Raw genomic sequence first — 20,940 nt, 5'->3', positions numbered from 1 at the left:
CAACCATTGTCAGTCTATCTCTAGCTTGAGAGGAACGAGAGTCATATCTTTTTGCTGTTTTCAGATATTACTAAATGTAAACAGAAAGCAAACCTGAAAATTGTATTAAAACTTGTACCGCTTAGCAAAGTAATTTTTTTTAACATTAATGTGATTTCCTGATAAATAAAAATCTTAAGTAATAAGTGTAATTGATAATAATTGAAATTTCCCTTTCTTAAATATGGTTTATTTGCAAAACAGTTTAATCATTAATTATACCTTTACTTGGAAAGTGAGCCACTAAAAACCTATCTGCAGCCTGAAGAAGTTTAGCCTATTTTAATTTTGGCTCCTACGTACTACTAAGTTGTGCAGGTCTGGTGTAGACCAAAAGTGTCAAACACATGGCCTGTATGTGGCCTGCAACATTCCTGAGTGTAGCCTGAACCAGATGAAAATATAATTGGGAAATATTTAACAAAGTAAATAAAAATACAAGAGAAAATAGATGTTACTATGTGGTTTTCTTTGTCACTATGTAGCTCACAGAGATCCTTATGTATGATTAGGTACCCTCATTTTTATTTCAATTCGACACAACTGGTGTAAACTGTTAAGTGGGTTTTGGTATAGTGAAGAGAGTACTGGCATCGATGTCAGAAAAACTGACTTCATATTCCAGTTCTGACATTTACTAGCTATGGTATCCTGAGAACATCATGTATTTTCTCTATGCCTCATTATGCTAACACATAAAATGTGGGTAATAATAGGTGTACTACCTACGTCACAAAGTTGTGCAGAAAATATTTTGTAGAGTTTAAAGTGGTAAATAATGTGATTATTATCATTACTGCTGAGGATGCTTGTAAGGTAGAGGAAACTGGCTAACAAAGCTTGTTAGGTTTATCATTGCTTATCATTTCACTTCAAGTCCAAAAATTAATTAGTTATCAAAAGACATCAAGACCTGCCTTGACTAACTCCTTTGAGACAAAGACAAAATTCACAGGACAAACAGTAATGTATTATTGATGCTACTCTGTCAGCAGTGACTCTTCATTTACTTTTACTCTAAGAGGCATTCTGGAGCTGTCCAAGGTGAATTCCTGCACTTATAATTGAGGATATGGGGTATGCGTCAACATTAAGTCCAGATTATGGATGTACCTGTGTGGCACTCCAAGACATACTGATCATGTAAGAAAATGTTTCCTCCAGGCTCACTTGACAACATCCTTCTTGATGTCTTTTGTTGATTTTGCTTGATCTGCTATTTCTTCACACTAGTTACTCTCTCCTCCCCTAGTTACAGAAACAACAAACTTCTAAGGTTCAGAGAACCTTACCCTTCTAAAACACACATTCTGCTTCTTTCTCAACTCTTACTGTGAGAGTTTTCTAACTGTCAGGCCTTGGCCCTCTTATCTCTACATTTTCTTTCTTGTCAAGCTCATTTATACTCAATTTCAATTACTGCCTCAGTGCAGATTACTTCCAAATCTACATGTCCACCTAACTTTTTAGCTCTAGGTCTGCATCTTCAGTTGCCTAGATTCATGTCTTAATACCACTTTAAGATCAGTAAGCCCAAACTAATCTTATTTCCCCTAAACCTTCTTCTCCTAATTTCACTATTTCTGTCTATAATGTCATTTGCTCAGTCTCTTAAGGAAGAAACTTTGGGGTTATCATTCACTCTTCCATCTCCCTCACATCTCATAGTCAATGTTATCCAGTCTTTTTAATTCTGCCTTTGCATTCAACTTCTTCTCTCTCTTTCCACTGCCACAACCTTAGGACAGGTCTTTTGCAGCCATTCTACGTTTTTGGATTATGTCCACCACAATGCTAAGCATGAAAGTATTCTTAGGGGCAAGGGTATGCACACGTACATACACACATACACTCACAGACCAACAAACCTGTCAAAAAAAGACAGCATTTGGATTAACCTGTGGAATCTGCTGGCACTTGGTTATTTTTCAAGGATTGCACTATTGTAACTTGAATCCTGGACTTTACCTTTTCTAGCTGCCTTCTCTGACCTTGACTCAACTCCTGGTTTTGATGCAATTGTCTCTTCAGGCATTGTCTCTCCCTTTAACTTTTTCAGCTCTGACTTCTATATCCAAATTTGGAGCTTGGCTTGTTCATCTCATGACTCTGACCCCTATGCAGAAATTTCTTAGCTGTACCTCTATACCCATACCCAAATTGGGGAAGATTCAATCAGCACAATGGATCCAGCTTACTTATAGCTCTTGATGGAAGTGGATTAGTTTATCCCTGGATTGTTTTGCTGATACCGAATACACCATGATTATTTGGCTTCTATTCATAACTGCTGTTTATTCCAATTGCTTCCCTTTATATATAATGATAGGCTTACTACTGTCTTTTTTACTTTACACCTATATTTTGCTTTCTACCAAAAACTAGAATCCGGCCTTGAACTTTACAAATTCCACCTACACCCATTTTCTAAATATTCCCCTTTAAATTTTCTCTTCTTGGGGTCCATATCAGGGTCTTTCTAGGCATCTGATGTTCCTTCAGGAAACTAAATAGTCTCAGGACCACATGTGTCTGTCCATATTGTGAAATTTGCTTTATTAATACAGTTTATCAATAGGGTTAAATTTAGCTGATTTCCAATGAACTAATTCTTTTGATACTAAATTATACAACTAACAGAAAAAGTCTTGTTAGCATATAAAAAAAACCTACTAGTAATTAACTTTTGAGATCAATTAAATGTGGATGAAATGTGATTTAGTTTCACTTCTCACATGTAGGAAAAAACTTGATTTTTTTAATGACTGGATTTAATTTGACTTTGGATCTGCTGATAATATGACTGGAAAGAAGGATAATATTAGGCTAAAGCACAATGGAAATGGCTTTTGGTACTGTACTATATTAAAATGATGTCAGCAGTTTCCAAGCAGACAACAAAACTGTAGTTGATTTAAAAGGGAAAAGAAAGCAAAATGAAACAACTATGGCCAAGTTATCACCTGCTTTGAATCTAAAATCTTCTTAATTAATTTATTCTATTGCCCAGCTAAAATCTCCTGAGAATTAGGCAATCATTTCCTGACTCTATATGGATTAAATTTAAAAGCACGGATGAACATGAGTTTCTCATAAGCTATCATTTTAAATTACCAATGTGCAAAAGGACAACATAATTTTCTTTCTGATATCACAGCTTACTGTCATGGAAATGACTATAATGTCATAAACACAGGTTTGCAGTGAGATCCCTATAGAGCAACCTTAGGAGTACTGAAGCAGGATATGTACTCTTATGTAAAAGAATGTGTGACCCACTTCATAAGAAATAAAATAATTAATTAAAAGTGAAAACTCTGTAAATAAACATGGACCTTATATCACATGCCACATAAGCTCAAAATCGATGTGCAGTCTGAGTATAAAATGCCACACTATAAAAAATTTAGAAGATAACAAATTCAGGTACTTTTCTAAGTTAAATACAGCACACAGGGAATCATAAAAGATGAAAGAGTCTATTTTTACTATAAAATTAAAAAGCCTTTGCATGAATAAAATAAAATCAGAAAAAAAATGGAAGAGTGGGAAAATAGTCACTAAATATATCACCAATAAAGTTCTGATATCCAAAACATACAGGGAATTGAAACAAACATATCATACCACAAGCCATTTCCTAATTAAATATGTGGCCAAAGGATTTATAGTTTTCAAAAGAACTGCAAACCCAAATAACCATGCTCCAAATCACTAAATAAGATACAAATTAAAATTGCTGAGTTTTCACCTGAAACTATGCAAACTGGCAGAGAGGAAAAAATGGTAACAATCTATGTACGAGAGGCTTTGGAAGGACAAATACACTGTGGGCAATGCTGTGAATTGGTCCAACCAATTATGTACAAAAAATGACTATACTGTCTATATGCTACAGTACTGTGCAAATACTATAACCTGAGGAAGTCAAAGACAGAGACAAAAGTCCAATATATTTCCAAAATATCTGTAGCAGTGCTTTGTGATTGCAAAGAATTAGAAGCAAAGTTGGGTACCCACTGATTCAAGAATAGCTAAAAATGTTTGACACGTGAATATAATAGGATAGTACAGTAGGAAATAACATGAAGAATCAAAGAAGTATGCTGCAACAAAATGAAACAAGCAGAATCAAGAGAACAATATATACAACTATAACAATGCGAATGAAAAGATCACTAAAAGGAATAATAGAAAATTTAATAAAGGTTCCTGAAAACATTTCCTCAGAGCAGAGAGATGGGGAACTAGTAGGTCAAAATACTACATACCAATGTGGTTTCTATAGCAGATGTTTTAACTCTAATTGTTTTTGTCTCAAAGGAGGGCTCAATAGGTGGGTCATTGAAATAAATGTGATGTATTTATATTTTAAGACAAAGGGTATTAAATAAAAAGTATTGTTAAGTCATTAAGCAAGTATGGAACTATATGCTCTGGGCTCCCAAAGATTTAACATATTTGGCTTTTGTTTTTCATAGAATCCTATGAATATATACATATAGGGAACTTAGTGGATTTGCTGCATTTAGGGAGATGCTTGTATTCATTCACTTATTTAGTAAGTGACTATGGATATATTGTGGTGCTATGAATAAAAAGAAAAAAAAATAGTCCTTGCTCTCAAGGAGTTTACATTTGATTGAAGGGAAACATTTATACTTCTAAAGGGGACTAGCGAATTTGCTCAGTATGTGCTATGAATATGTGTAGAATGCTAGGCGGATGGAATACCCATGTGAGCTTTGAATCATGTGAAGACATCCCACAATTGGTCTGCTAGCCTCATGATGAAGATGAATCTTTTTGAAACAAGAGAGATGACGTAAGAGTCCTCGGGCTCTCTCCATCCTAGGCCAATATGTGGTCCATGAATATGGGTCTCAGTCCTCTGCCTTGGCAGCTGGTCTTTTATTTTAGGTATGGGGGATGGAGATGGAGGTTAAGCATTGAAGCCCAGTCTGGGTTTTGTAGACAGTTAAGCATCAATACACCAAGGAGTGAAAAATGACTTTCAGCACCCAGTCTGTTGGTAGTTGAGACAGGGACTCATTCAGCAGTGAGGCTATATTTTCGCTTGAACTTGATGGGATCAATTCTAAGTAGAAATTGGGTTTAATCTCAGCCCATTCTCCCTAGCTTGAGGTAGTATATGAGAGAGTATATCTACCTGGTACTGGGGGGAAGGGGAAACACTAGTACTTCTGCTCTTACTATATTTTAGAAGTAAATATCTCACTGTAAAAGTGAATAGATATTAATTGGTTAAATGAAATTAGTGTGTTAATCATTGGCCACTAAGAGTTTGTGTGAGTGAAAATATAGGAATGGGGGCTTCAACCAATAGCATTATAGAAAGAGTTAACTCTAAAATTGTGAGGGACAATGCAGCTTCAAGGTGGGACAGTGAGGCCAGATTATTTGCCATGCATAGATAAGAAAAATATAAGCAAAGGTAATTTGGAGGAGGAAGAGAGGCCACTAAAAACCAGGGGAATCAGAAAAAGCCTCCTGTAGGAGTTGGTACCTGAGACCTTGAAGGAAGGTTAAGATTTTAAGAGATGACAGTGAGGTAAAAAGGCATTTCAGGTGTGTGTATGTGCATAGGTTATGAAAAGGCATGGATTCAGACATGGAAAAGCAAGCAGTTCAATTTGACTGGAATGTAGAGTGCAAGATGGGATGCATAAAACCAGTCTGGAAAGATAGATCGGAGTCAGGTTGTGATGTGCTTTAAATGCCAAACAAGAATTCATATTTTATTCTAGAAGGAGCCATTGAAATTTTTTGAGCAGGAGAGCATGATCAGACCTGACCATTACTGATACCAATTTACCAGCCATGTGGAGGATAGAATGGAGGGGGAGGACTTTGAAAATGGGGAGACAAACTAATACTGCAATTGTCCAGGTGGAAGATTATGAGGGTCAGAACTAGGGTGCTTGTGGTATGACTGGAAAGAAGTAGTCATATATAAGAAATGTTTTGGAAGTAGAATTATCCCAATTTGGTAACCAACTGGAATATGGAAAGTGAAGGAAAATGTATAGTTAAGGATGATTCTGTGGTTTTAAGCCAATGATGAGAAAGATCAAAGTGCTCTCAAAAGGAATAGGTCAATAATGAAGAGGGGTGATTTTTGGGGTAAAACTTCATTTTAGACATGTTGAGTTTGACATGCCTATATGAAATACAGTTGGAGATGTGCAAAAGGTAGTTGATAATGCTAGACTGAAGCGCAAAAGTGAGACCAGAGTTAAATACACATACATGCTTGTTTGTGTGTGCATGTGTATGTGCGCGTGTGTACGTTATGTATGTATGTATGCATGCATGCATAACCCTGGGGAGGTGGAATTTAGATGTGAGGAGGTTGACACTGGTAAAAATTGGTAGGATCAATGAAGACCATAATGTTAATAGGTCTCCTGAGTTTTGAAAACTATCTGCAAAGGTGAGGCATAGTCAGTGCCACAAATGACCATGACTACTCAGCTAAAATCTGCAAGACTACCGCTGGGACTACTACTTATTGACCACATTAATTAGAAATGAAAAAGGAAATGTAGAACACTGAGAACACATTCTAAAAGGGAACATCAATCATCAATTCAATTATTAAAATTCCATTCAAAGTAGAATTGATCTTGAACTCTAGTCAAAGTGGTTTTGTTATTGAAGTACTTAAAATGGGGGTTCTACATGTAAGGTTTTACATATAAGGAAACTCCAAAGTGTGGGCACAGTCTTTGAAAACAGTGACTGAGTAAGCAGCATGAGGTATAATAAAGAGAACAGTAATGGGAATGCTGTACCTAAGCCCAAATTTCCCATAATAATTACCTGAGCCTTACCTTAGACTTATTTAGTTATCAGATACACTACAGATTGAGTATTATTATCCCCATTTTTTACATTTGGGGAAAGTGAGGTGGACAGGAGTTAAAGGACTGACCCAGAGTCAAACAGCTAGTGTCTGAGGTTGGATTTGAACTCAGGTCTTCCTGACTCCAGGCCCCAAGCTCTATCCACTGCACCATCCACCTATCAAATAGAGAGTTAACCTTCTGTTTATTTGACAAACATTCACTAAGTATTTACCATGTTTAAATTTCTGGGAATGGAAGCAAAAATTTAGCCACTCTCTTCATGGAATTTACAGTTTGAAATGGGAATAAGAAAATTGTTGTTGTTCAGTCATTTTTCAGTCCAGTCTGACTCTTTGTGACCCCATTTGGGGTTTTCTTAGCAAAGATACTGGAGTGGTTTGCCATTTTCTTCTCCAGCTCATTTTACAGATGACGAACTGAGGCAAACAGAGTTAAGTGACTTGCCCAAGGTCACACAGGTAGTAAGGGTCTGATGCAGGATTTGATCTCAGGAAGATGAGTCTTCCTGACTCCAGGTCGGGCACTCTATCCTCTGGATCACCTAGCTGTCTAATAAGACATATACACAAATAAGAATGATACAACTATGATGATAAAGGAAAAATCTGAAATGTTGTAATTCCATATATTTTATAACTTCAATAGAAGTGTTAATAAAATACACTGTTGTATATTATCTGATTTACATTTTTTCTGTACTTGATTTTTGAGTAAGTTTCTTTCCTTTTAAATTATAAAGTTAGGAAACTTCCAGCCAACACAGGTGCTTCAATAGAAGGCATTTAGCCCAGTTCCAACATAGCTACTCCAGCAAAGACCTCATGCACAGATCAAAAAATGATTAAGAAAGTCAACAAGAAACTACAGTGAGTGACTTCTACCCAGAATTTTACCCCTTCTCCCTTTTCTCCCCCAATCAGCTAGGCGCGCATTGGCAAAAAAAATGCCAGTCCAGGCAAATAAGTCTGTAGGCTCTCAGTGAGCCTATGATGGGCTTGAAAATCTGGTAACCTGCAGGGGTCTGCATCATGAGGGAGCAGGAGTAGAAGGTTCTCTTCAAAAAGCACCAGGGAAACTAGAAATCTACAAGGTAGTCAGAAAACTCCAGGGCCCTGAAGAGCTCCAATCAGCATTAGGGTACAAAAGTGCTCAAGTCTAGGGGCTCCAAGGTCCATAGTAGTCTGTACTGAGGTGCCATAAAGGTTCCTCAGTCCCATCACTCTGAACCTCAAAGATTTAGGGCCAATAGGTAGAGATAAATGCAAAAATTTAGGTGACTCAGGGCAAGACCAAACAGGAGCCACCACCCCACTCAAAATCATAGCAGGAGGAGGAGCTTGGCCTTACCCATTTTAGGAATTAAAGCTAGAGAGATGAGTAAATCAAAGAAGACAGTGACTGGTATAAAAATTAGTGCAGCTCTAGGAACAAGTGATTCTGTAAACACTGCAGGCACAGATAAGAAATTGAAATTCTTGAGAAAAGAATTGGAAAGAGAATAAATGGTTTGGAAAAGAAAGTGGTTCACCTCATCCAAGTAAAATTAGAAAATTAGAAGATATGAAAGAGAAATCAATGATTTCATGAAACGGCAAGAAATATTAGAATAAAATCAAAAGATTTTTTAAAAAAGAACATAAGCCATCTGGTACCAGAAACAACTGACTTGGACGATAGGTCAGGTAGGGATCATTTAAGAATCACTGGGCTCCCAAGCAACCTTAGTTCAAGTTCTCTGCTGTATCCCAGATAGATATTTCAAGTCAGTGGAACTGATAGATGAGGTCTTAGCCGTAACTTCCAGAGTTATTGCGCTAACAAGACTGAAATATTCACTGCAAATACAAAATACTACAGAATCCACATGACCTAAAATTAATATGATGATATTGACAAAACAGAGAGACAGAAGGATGGTGAAGGAGATTTGAAACCATGCTGTTGGAAGGAACTAGTGACGTTTATCCTGGAGAAGTGTTGGGGTGAAGGGGGCAAGGTGAGATGTGAAAAGTCTTTATATATGTGAAAGACTGCCCAACTCTAGAAGCAACTCTTATGGATATAATTAAAAATCTTCTAATCATTAAGTGGGGGAATGAACTCAACATCACTTGTATTTAAACAGTGGCTGGAAGAGTCAATAGATGGGATTCATGATTTGGGTAGAGTTTGAGTTATATTTTAAGGTCCCTTTAACTCTGAGGTTCTGATTTCTTTCAACTCAAGGATCCCATGAATTTTTGCTTGGGCCTCTCTCATTTTTAGTTCACATACTATAAAGGAAGAACTTACTATGGATCCCTCCAAAGCTCCAACTTCTCTTTTCAGCCTTTTTTCTTTTATATTCTTAAGTTATAGCTAAACTGAGCTATTAGCTATCTCCTCACATGTTGTTTCCACGCAGGGTATTCATGCCAGTAATGTACTTCCTCATCTCTGGAACTGAAACTTATTCCTTCAAGGATCAGCCAGCTGTTGCCAGTCTTTTGAAGGCTACCTTCATCTCCCCAAATGAAAGGTGATCTTTCTTTCTCCAAGTTTTCCCAGAGTACTTCCCCCGAATCACTCCTTTGCCTTAATCACTCATTACTTCGCATTAAACTGAGAATATAGATTTATAGCTAGAAGGAACATTATGGGTCATATAGTTTAACCTCCCTATTTTACAGATAAGAAAATTAAGTCTAAAAAAAAAAAAGAAAAGAAAAAGAAAACTTAAGCCTAAATTGGTCATGCATTTTCTAGGTTGAAATCTCTGTACATATCCCATATACATTTAGTAGACTGTAAGCTCTTTGAGGCTAGTTTTTTTCATTGTATTTCCAAATTCTAGTATAACGCCATGCATTAAGAAATGATGGTTGAATTGTATTAAATCAAGCTAAAGTTCTGTCAAAGACTTGTTCATGTTTCCAACTTTGCCAATGACCACCTTAGTGTTTACCTGTAAAAATTCTTTTCCAGGTAAGCTCTTAGGGCCTTAAAGCTCATCCAGTCCAATGCGGTTAAAGAAGTTTCTTATGGAGATAAGAAGTTTCTTTATGTGGATTGTATTGGATGATCTCAAAGGTCTCTTTTCCAGTTCTAAATGTATGCTCCAAAGATATTAAATCCTGTCCCCCATCACACTTATTTTTAGGTTATTTTCTCTTGAGAGGCAGTGGGGCACCTAGTCAAAGGATCTAGGCACTTTTAGGTATTAATTACATGTGTGACTTTAGGCCAATTAATCTTTCTGGGATTCCATTTCCTCATCTGGATAAGGAGGGAGGTTTGAACTAGAGGACTTTGAAGGCTCTACACCTATGATGCTATGTACATGTTTTCTCCCTCTTTATCCTGTCCACCTTTCCCTCCTAAAATGTCGGCTCCTGAAAATCAAAGCCTATTTTTCTTTTGGTATTTCCATTTCCCTGAAGAGTTAACACATGATAAAGGTTTTCGTACATGAAATCACAGAGGGCCCCCACCATAGTTAGCTGAAGCCACAGCTCCAGAAATGCTGGCAGGTGTTATTTATATTAATGGTGTAAAAGCATCTTTGCATTTCTTCATCTTCATGGCAGAATCAATCAATCAACAATTTAGTAAGGGCCTATTATGTGCCCATTGAAGGCAGGGTGCTGCAAGGGAAAGGGTGCTGGATTGGGAGTCTGAGGACCTGGGTTCAGGTTCCAATCTTGACTCTGCCCCTAACTGGATGTAGGACTCTAGTGGGTCACTTCACCTCTCTGGGCCTCATTCTGTTATTGTTTGTCCTTCCTTTTCGAAGAGGACCTCGACATCAAGAAGGTGATGTCGTGACTTGCAAGAGAACTGGATTTAAGTGAGGGAGGCCTGTGCAAAGTCACCAGCCTCACTCTCTCCTCCGGGGCCATCTGGGTCCATGAGGACAACTGGAGATGGTCCTCGGGCCTCATTTTGGATTCCTCTCGGCCCTCCCGCCCTAGCCTTCTCTCCCGGCTCCACGCCGCCCCAGGCCGCCGGCGGGCTCCCTGTCAGTGGCATCCCCCGGCACTAACCTGACCAAGTCGGTCATGCAGGAGCCCACCACCACCACTGCAGAGTCTGGTCGTAGCCCCGCCGCGCAGGCCGCCATAGCGAGCACAGGTCAGGCCAGCGGATTCGCCCTGAACTTTGCCCTTTGCCCTCCACCTTTGAGTTAGGTACACCGCGTCCCTCCCTTCCCAGACGACGAGACGAGGGCCTTTCCCTCCTCCTCCCCCCGCCCCCCCAGCCCCCAGACACTGGCGGGCATCTTTCCAAGTGCCTGACGTAAATTAGTCCTCCAGCTGTTCCATTTCTCTTCCGTGAGGGTTTCCTCCCCTAAGTCCGTTCCTTCCTCACATTTCCAGCCCTCTTCGAGTTTATCTGGTTATTTGGTTATCAGAGAGTAGAAAGTGGGGTGGGGGAGGGGAACTTTCAGGCGCCCACTTGACTACCCACTCCCTAACCTCCATGATTTTTCGCTATTCGGGAGCGCGCACGTCGCCAGGCTTGAGGGCGGGCTGCTGCGGGCGCGCGCGCGTCCCCGGACGGCGCTGCGCGTTGAGGGCGGGGGCGCGCTCAGGGAGTGTGCTCTGCGCGCGCGTTGTAGCCGGTGTCTGCGTCTGTCGGGCTGTAGTCGCAGGTACTCGGTGTGGGACTCGGTTGCGGGCGGTGGGGACCAGAAAGAACAGGTGACGGCAGGAAGGTGGCCGGAGGGTGCCGCCTCTTCTCCTGAGAGAGCCCCCAGCCCGCCCAGACGCCTCCTTTCCCCCCTCCCCACCCCCGCGCGATATTTCCCGTCAGACTGAACCCACCAGGCCCATACCTCGTCTTCCTTTTAGGCCTGTCCAGCCTCAGGCCCTCACCAAGTGTGACTGGCGAAACCTGTATGGGGAAGGAGCGTGGCTCAGAGGGCATTGAACGCTGGACCTGGAGTCAGGGTTCGAATCCCGCCTCTGACACTAGCTGGGTTGACCCCAGGCAATAATACCATATATATATATATAAAATATATATAATAAGACTATCACATCCATCACAGGGTTATTGTGAGAAGCAAATGAGAGATTAGATGTAAAACGAGTTACAAATCTTAAAGTGCTCAACAAATGCAAGTTATTCCCATTTTATGGATGTAGAAATTAGGCTGAAAGAGGCCAAGGGTCTGTGTATTTCGCGCAGTCCCCAGGGTTGTTGTGAAGCTCTGATGAGATCGTGTAATCCTGGCTCCACTTTCTACCACCTTGTGACTTTAGACAAGTCAATAATTTCCATTTGTCCATCTGTTAAAGGATAGGGTTGGACTAGACCTTTTAGATCCCTTCTAGTTTTAAACCTGTGAGCACTTTGGAAACCTTAAAGTGCGATGTAAACACCAGTTGTTAATTATTATTATTATTATTATTAGTTGAGCTGAATGAAATTTTCATTTCAAAGACACCTTTGTGGTACCCTGGAGAGGGACTAGTTATTCTTTTCCTCTTTCTAGAGGATTGCCTACCATTCCCTTTGCTGGATTGTGACATAAGTACACTCCCCTGGGCTCTGCGTGATGTTTCAGTGATTCAGCACATGTCTTTCTTTCCCCTTATCCTTCTACTTTTCATGGCCTTCATGTGGCATGGTGTAAGTGGGCTTACTTTTGTGGCCAACATGGGCCTTATAAGTCAGTCAGTTTGGAACAGCTTATGATGATTTGGTCTTTCCATTGGGTAGCTTTTATCTGATTTCTGTGAGCAGTAGTTAGTACTCCCTTCCCTTTTCATTTGCAAGGCCCACATCAGCTTTATAGTTAGCCCTGAAATGACCTTTGACCATGGAAATAGTGTAGACAGTTCATGCTTTACTTAAGTGGACCTTTCCACAGACCTCTACATAAAGCAATTTTTAACCTAATGTGGTTTTACTACCTGAGTGGGGAGGGGAGGGAGGCAGGAAGGGGCCACTTGGGTCTGTGGGCTGCTAACAGAGAAGTTGAGAGCAGGAGGAAGAATATGTGGATTAGCTGAGTGGTGACATGGACACAGACAGGAGAAGATGGGATATGCCCAGGGCAGGGGCCGACATACAGGGAAGGGTGGAGGACAGGCACTCAGGGATACAATATTGGGTGGACTAACAAAGGTCTCAAGCCAGTCCACTAATCGGCAGGGCAGTGGGGTCTCTCCTTCTTTCACTTGGAAGGTGGTTTTTTTTTTTTTTTTTGTGGTGGTGGGCATTGGAGGCTACAGAGTACTAAGTGAAGGGGCAGGAAGGGCAGAGAGAGTGCAGTACTGTAAAGTTTACATAGGTGTTTTTTTGGAATGTGGACTTCTTTAGAATTCTTTCCAAAGTCAGATTTACCTGAAGTGAGAACTGTCTGTGTAACTTTTTGCCTTCATCTCTGTGCCCTAGCTCAGTGCAAGTTTAACTGAAGCATATTGCATAAATGGGTATTTTACTGTAAAGGAGTTTGCAGACTATAGGCCAATAAACTTGACTTCAATTCTTGTGAAGATTTTAGAATACATCATTAAAGAAATTAGTTGGTAAATATCTAGAAAGGGAACCAATTAGTGATTACAAAGAGCCATCATGGCTTCATCAAGAATAAGATGTGGAAGACTAAACTAATTTCCATTTTGACAGGATTACTAATCTAGTAGATGAAAATTCTGTGGATATAGTTTATCTAGATTTCATCTAAAGTTTTTGATACAGTATCATACTATTCTTGTGGAGAAAGGAAAGATATTGAATGGAATGGATTACACAATCAGATGGATTCAGAATTTGTCGGATCTCTTGACTCAAAGGAGTAGTTGTTAATGGTTCAGTGCCCGAAAGGAGATTTTCAGTACAGTATTCCAGGGATCTGTGCTTGGCTCTGTGTTATTTAATATTTTCCTCAATGACTTGAATTAGGGCATAATTGGTATTCTCATCGAATTTACAGATGACGCTAAGCTAGTCGCGATAGCTGTCACATTGAATGGCAGTGATAAGATCCAAAAGGATCTTGACAGGCCAGAGTATTGGGTTGGAATCTCTTAAGATAAAATGTAGTAGGAATAGATGTGAGGTCTTGTAGTTGGGTGCCAAAAAATCAACTTCACAGGCCATGGCTGTTTAAATAAAGAAAACCAACTACATTTACTCCTTAAAATAAACCAAGAAACATTATTAATTTTAACATCTTTTTTATTTGGTAAAATCTAAATTAACTACTTGACTTTTTAAGAATTTAGAGTGAGAACAAGTTGCTTAGTTAGAAATGTGTAAGTGTAGGTGTTTGTTATAAATGTAGGGTAGTTGAACAAATTGTGAAAGTCCTTTGCATTTGTTTATTATTATATTTCACTATCTTGTTCACTGTCTAAGATGATCTTCTTATGCTAATTTTACTTTACATTCTTTGTGGAGTAGTAGGAATGTTTAGAATATTGAAGGGAAATCAGGTAACACAATACTTGTGAAATGTTTATTTGCCTTGCATAGTGACATTTATTACCTTTTTTGTTTCTAATACATGTTTCACTACTTCTTGTTATTGATACTCTTTACATGTTTACAGTTTGGCTAGGGAAATTTTACTGCTTAGTTTCATTCAACAGCATTGAAAGAGAAACAGGTTTCCCAAGTTACCTTCTTACAAATAAATCTTTGAAAAACGTGTCTGGTCTACCTACTTACAAAAGGGGGAACTGAACTAATATGTTGGTGGTAAACAGCATCTATTTGTCTGGGTGGGATTAAAGGAGTCCCCCTGTTTTTCACTTATGTAGTGGGAATGAATGGCATCTGTAGAATCAGGGACAAGGTAGGCTGTTGGATAAGCAGATGCCTTCAGTAATAATAATACTTAATGTAGCTTACGTTTATTTTTTATTTTTTTTTTTGCTTTTTTTGGTGAGGCAATCAGGGTCAAGTGACTTACCCAGGGTCACACAGCTAGTAAGTATCAAGTGTCTGAGGCCAGATTTGAACTCAGGTACTCCTGACTGTATCCACTGTGCCACCAAGCTTACATTTATTTAACATGTTAAAAAGTCCTTAACACTTTATGTTATCACATTTGATTTTCCCAATAACTCTGTGACATAAGAAGTACAAGTATTATTGACCCAGTTTTGCAAATGAAGAAACCAAGGCTCACTGAGGTTAAGGACTAAGGTTACATAACTAATAAGTAGCAGGGCTGTAACTTCTCAAACCCAGCTCTTCTGATTCATCTTCCTTGAGGACATGGACTGTATCTTAGCCTTTCTTGGTATCTCTGCTACCTACACTCTGTCTAGCGTAGTGCCTGGCACTTAATATTGCATAATAAATTTATTGACTAACTTTCTGTTACAAGTGCCACGATCACCTTTCTTTTGGAAAATTCACTTCAGCATCTCCCCTGAATACTATGATTGTTATGATAAGGGAAGGCACAGTTCTGTTGTTTAAGTGCTACCATGGGAAATACCTATGAAACTTCCTTAATGAATTCTCTCTTTGTCTAGGTCTTAAGATTTAAAGTTGGAAAGGATTTTAGGATTATTTAGTCTCATTCCTCATTTCACAGATTAAATTGAAGCCCAATATGAAAAGTTAGAATGAAACATTGCTTGTCTCTTTCTTTCTATCTTGTACCTTACTAGAAATGATTGGATTATAATTTAGGGCTATTACTTATTTTGAAGTATTAAGAAAATATGTTCATTTTAGATGTTCTTTGTTTACAAAATATGGTTGTCCATGTAGGAACCTGTTAAAAGGCATTCATAATCTATTCCATGGAGTGATCTCTGCCGGATTTATGAAATGGATGCTTGAAATTTTGACAACTCGTTTCGCTTTAACTCCGCCTGCAAGTTGGAACGTAGAATAGAACATCTTTTAGAAGTAAATGGTAAATAGTAAGTAGAAGTCAGTTGTTAAGTAGAAGAAGAGTAGAATTGTATTTCTGTCCTTCCTTGTCTTTGGGAAGCAGTGGAGTATCTGTTCTGAGCAGGCAATGGAGTGTTTTTCTCTTTTGGAAGGTTCTTGTGAGAGGCTAGGAAGGCAAAAAATACAAAGTGCGATGAACTTAGAAAGACCGAGTAGATTCTCATTTTCTGGACTTTTCATAGATAGGGCTGAGGGAGTAAGCATTTATTGCACTCTGGTGTTTTCACATGTGTTAGGCCATTTTTCAATCAGTAAACATTTTTTAACACCAGGGATTGTGCTACAAAGACAACGGTGAAATAGTTCTCACCCTCAAGAGGCTTAGATTTTATTCAGGGGAAACAACATTCACATAAATAAGTATGTGCAGTATATGTACATGTATAAATGTGTGTGTATATATATATGTGTGAATATTTATATATGTGCGTGTGTGTGTGTGTGTGTGTGTGTATATATGATGTATATGTAAATTTGGGAGGGAAAGTATTTGAGACCGGGGGACATCAGGAAAAGTTTCATGTAGAAAGCAATACTTGACTCTGTTATTTTCTTGTGCTTTTGTTGTATTACATTTATGTGACTTATTCCTTTCACTGGAATGCAAACTCCTAGCACAAGTGCCTTTAGTGAATATAGCTAATTTATGGTGTAGAGCTATTAAGTGTTTACTCACTAATAAAAGAAACTATTTCATAGCCAAGAGATCCAAAATTGGTAGGTAGTGAAATAAAAACCGTGGGCCATCTTCACACTGATACACAGGCTGATTAGGGGGCCATATGGGATAGCAGGAGCATGATGCCTAGAGTCAGAAGACCTAGGTTTAGCTAATAGTCTTGTTACTCACTAGCTGTGTGATCTTGTACAAATCCTTTAATCTCTTTGAGCCTGGTTTTGTTCATCAGTAAAGTGGTAATTATACTTACTATACTTATTTATCATACAAAGGAATTATTAATTACATACCCTTGTGTGTAAAATTTTCCATGGTAGTAGAAAATAGACAATGAACAAATACATTGAAATTATCTTTTTTGTGTTGCCTTTGTGTAAGATGATATTTAAACATCAGAAAATGTACTGAATGTATTTTGCAAGGATCTCAAAAACTGTATAGAATGTGAGGTTTGCTGTGCTTGACAAAAATTTCTTTATTTTTCCTTGCAGAGTGGTGTTGCAGGTTAAGCTAAAATGTCCCCTGAAGTAGCCTTGAACAGAATTTCTCCATTGCTTTCTCCATTTATATCCAGTGTGGTCAGAAATGGAAAAGTAGGACTGGATGCTACAAACTGTTTGAGGATAACTGACCTGAAGTCTGGGTATGTATCAGAAGTAGTTAAACCTAGGGTCAAGAAGTCCCTCTCAACTTTTCTGAAGGGTACATATATGTGGCAGAAAGTCATTCTGTTATAAACATTTATTGATGCACTTAGCTTTGATGCAGTTTTTGATATTTGATTTTTGAGATTCTTCCATTTGTGTTTTAGACCACAGTGTTGTCAGATTTTAATTTATTTTGCTTATTTTTATATCATATGCAGTGGGGTAGGAGATAATTAAGCATGGCTTTCATTAATGTGTGGATTTTCTCCTCAGGTCATAGATTTAGTGTTAGAAGAGAGCCCAGATAGAAGTCATCTGGTTTTACCTATAGAAGAGGAAACTGATTTAGCGAGATTAAGAGTTTACTACCTGAATGACTTCAGGGAAGGTCACATAGGTTGAGTAAGTAGAGAGCAGGAATTTGAACCTAGAGGCTCCTGATGTCAAATCTGATGCACTTTCCCCTAGGCCAGAAGTTGGCAAACTGTGACCTGTGACCTATATCTTGCTGCTTGTTTTTGTATGACCCATGAACTAAGAGTGATTTTTACATTTTCAAATAAAATTTTATCATAACACAGGCATGTTTGTTTGTTTACGTATTGTCTGTGCTTACATTACAAAGGCAGAGTTGAATAATTGTAACAGACTACATATGACATTGTCACCACTTTGCACTGCTGCTTTGAGTACTATAAATATCAGTGACACAGTTCACTCAGTTAGTTATCAAGCATTTATTATTTGCCTGTTATGTGCCAGGTACTGTGCTAAATGCTAGGAATACAAGAGAAGCGAAAACAGTCCTTGCTCTCAAGGAGGTCATACTCTAATGTGGGAGACCATAAGCAAACAAACATATACAAACAAGCTATATTCAGGATAAACAGGAAATAATTAAGAGGGGTTGGGACAGGCTTCCTATAGTAGGTAGGATTTCAGTTGGGTCTTGAAGGAAAACAGTAAAGCTAGGAAGTGGAGATGAGGAGGGAGAGCATTTCAGGCATGGGGGACAGCCAGAGAACATGCCCAGAGCAGAGAGATGGAGTGGCTTGTTCAGGGAACAGCCAGGAGGCCAGTGTCATTGGATCATAGAATATGTGGGATAGGGTAGGGGTGGCATGAGGTGGTATAAGGTATAAAAAGACCAGAATGGGTTTATGTGGGGTAACTTATGAAGGACTTTGAATGCCAAATAAAGGATTTTATATCTGATCCTGGAGGTGATAGGGAGCCACTGGAGTTTTTGAGTAGGGAGTAACATGGTTGGACCTATGCTTTAGGAAATTACTTTGGCAGCAGAATAGAACGTGGTTTGGAATGAAGGGTGGAGATTGTGGCAAGCAGATCAATCAGCAGGCTATTGCAAAGATCCAGGCATGAGGAAATGAGGATCTATAATTGGGTGGTGGCAGTGTCAAAGGAGAAAAGGGGGTATATTTGAGAGATGTTACAAAGGTGAAATTGACAGTCTAGGCAACAGATTGGCTTTAGAGGCATCTAGGTGGAGCAGTGGATAGAGCCCCTGGCCTGGAGTCAAGAAGACCTTTGTTCAAATCTGACTCTGACACTTACTGGCTGTATTACTCTGGGCAAGTTACTTAACTTGTTTGTCTCAGTTTCCTCATCTGTAAAATGAGGATAATAACAGCATGTACTTCCCAGGGTTAGTGGGAATCAAATGAGGGTCAAATGAGATAATAATTGTAAAGCATTTAGCATAGCATCTGGTACATAGTAAGCACTATAGAAATGTTAGATATTATTATTATTATTTTTATTAAGGGGTGATATTGAAGTTTCAGTTTTAAGAAACTTCAAAGATAGTGGTGGCCTTGATAGTAATAGGAAAGTTTGGAAGGGGGAATAGTTTAGGAGAAAAGACAATAAGCTTAGTTTTGGACATGTTGAACTTAAGGTGTTTAATGGACATCCTATTTGAGATACCTGAAATGCAGTTGGAGATATAAAACTGGAGGTCAGCAGAAAGGTTGGGCTGCATAAGTAGATTTGAGAATCATCAGCATAGAGATGATAGTTGAATCCATGGGAGCTGACAACATCATCAAGCAAAGTAATACAGAGAGAAAAGAGAAGAGGGCCCAAGTTGGAGCCCTCCAGGACACCCAGATTAGTGGGCATGACCTGGATGAAGATCCTGCAAAGGAGACTGAGAAGGAGTGGTCTGATAGGTAGAAAGAGAATGAGGAGAGAGGTGTCTTGAAAACGCAGTGAGAAGACAGTATTAAGGGGAAAAGGGTGATCGATAGTGTCAGAGGCTGCACAGAGGTTAAGAAGAATGGGTATTGAGAAAAGGCCACTGGATTTGGCAATTAGGAACATTGATAACTTTGGAGAGGATGGTTTTGTTGGAATGATAAGATCAGAAGCTAGATTGTAGGGGGTTAAGAAGAGAGTGAGAGGACAAAGAGTGGTGGCACCTATTGGACATGGCTTTCTCAAGGAGTTGAGCCACAAAGGGCAGAAGAAATATAGGACAGTAGTTTGTGGGATGGAAGAATCAAGTGAGAGTTTTTTGAAGACAGGAGAGACTTGGGCATGTTTATAGGCAGCAGGAAAGGAGCCAATAGACAGGGAGAGATTGTAGCTAATTGAGAAAGTGGGGATAGCAGAGGAGGCATTCTCTTGTAGGAAATGATATGGAATGGGATTGCTTGTCTAGGTAGAAGAGTTTTCCTTGGCATGGAGTAAGGCCACCTCTAGTAAGACAGAAGTGAAGAAGGAGATAGTGGCAGAAAGCATATGACTGATATCAGAAGAAAAAGATAGGAAAAATAGGGAAAAAGGCCATGGCAAATGGCTTCAGTTTTTTTTTTTTTCTGTTAAATATAAAGACAAATTTCTCAGCTGAGAGGGTGGGAAATAGAGAGAGCCTTGGGAGGCTTGAGGAGGACTGAAAAAGTTTGGAAAACTTGCTGTGGAGAATGCAATAGTGAGTAATAAGGGATGTATAGTAGGATTGCCTAGCAGCAGTGAGGACCTACTTGAGGTTGTGTAAAATAAATTTGTAGTGGTCCCAGTCAGAATGGTTGTGTGATTTTTCTCTGCTTTTGTTTAGTACTGTGTGTGTGGGAGAGAAGGCAGTGGATGATAGGAATGATCAAGGCTGAGTTTTGGCAGGGCACAATTGGCCATAGGATAAAGGGTCCAGGGACTCAAGAAAAGTTGAATTGGTTCACCAGGAGATCAAGATGGGAAAAGGAACATATCCGAGAAGATAACTATAAAAAGAGGGAGGTAATAGTAGAAGATACCTAGAAAAAAAAGGAGAAAGCTGATAGATTATGGTCAGGTAAGGGGATTTCAGAATTTTTGAATTTGGAGGTGGTGTATTTGTGAATTGTGGCAAGAATAAGGGTATGACCATCTTTGTGTGTGGCTGAGGTAATGTGGAGAAATGTTTCTTGGGAAGTTAAGTAGATTGAGGAACTCAATAACTCAAGTGTTAATATGTATATTGAAGTCTCCTAGTATGAGGACAGTAGTTGGGGAGGAGAGAAAGATTGTGAGCCAGGTACTGAATTTGTTGAAGAAGGAAGGGGATATGTCTTTTAAGTCTTTACACAACATCTACCAGGATTTTGATTGACTGGAAGATGTGGATTTTATGAGACTCAAAAGAAGACAGGTTACTGAGTGATGGAATGGAGCTAGGGGGAGAACCTGGAAGTGGCAGTGGGGAGCAAGGAGTATTTCAGTGCCCTACCCTTGACCAGTGACCTAGGGGAATGAGTGGAAATTCAGCCAGTACTGGAAGGAGTGG

General features: G+C 39.1%; 2 protein-coding genes across 4 annotated transcripts in view; one reads left to right on the top strand and one right to left on the bottom strand.

Annotated features, from left to right (window-relative positions):
- RBKS (ribokinase) overlaps window positions 1-11,124 on the bottom strand; it is a 128,515-nt gene extending 117,391 nt beyond the window's left edge. For both annotated transcript variants that reach the window (XM_027850452.1, XM_027850453.1), the window contains exon 1: window positions 10,952-11,124. In XM_027850452.1, coding sequence (XP_027706253.1) covers window positions 10,952-11,028 — 77 coding nt within the window. In that variant the 5' untranslated portion in view covers window positions 11,029-11,124. The remainder of the gene's footprint in view (window positions 1-10,951) is intronic.
- Window positions 11,125-11,476: 352 nt separating this feature from the next.
- Window positions 11,477-20,940, top strand: part of BABAM2 (BRISC and BRCA1 A complex member 2) — a 583,899-nt gene continuing 574,435 nt past the window's right edge. For both annotated transcript variants that reach the window (XM_027850454.1, XM_027850455.1), the window contains exons 1-2: window positions 11,477-11,559; window positions 17,001-17,152. In XM_027850454.1, coding sequence (XP_027706255.1) covers window positions 17,025-17,152 — 128 coding nt within the window. In that variant the 5' untranslated portion in view covers window positions 11,477-11,559; window positions 17,001-17,024. The remainder of the gene's footprint in view (window positions 11,560-17,000; window positions 17,153-20,940) is intronic.

The sequence above is a fragment of the Vombatus ursinus genome, unplaced genomic scaffold (assembly GCF_900497805.2).
Source record: "Vombatus ursinus unplaced genomic scaffold, bare-nosed wombat genome assembly UNPS02009062.1, whole genome shotgun sequence".
Classification (NCBI taxonomy): Eukaryota; Metazoa; Chordata; class Mammalia; order Diprotodontia; family Vombatidae; genus Vombatus; species Vombatus ursinus.
This window is presented reverse-complemented; position numbering and strand designations above follow the sequence as displayed.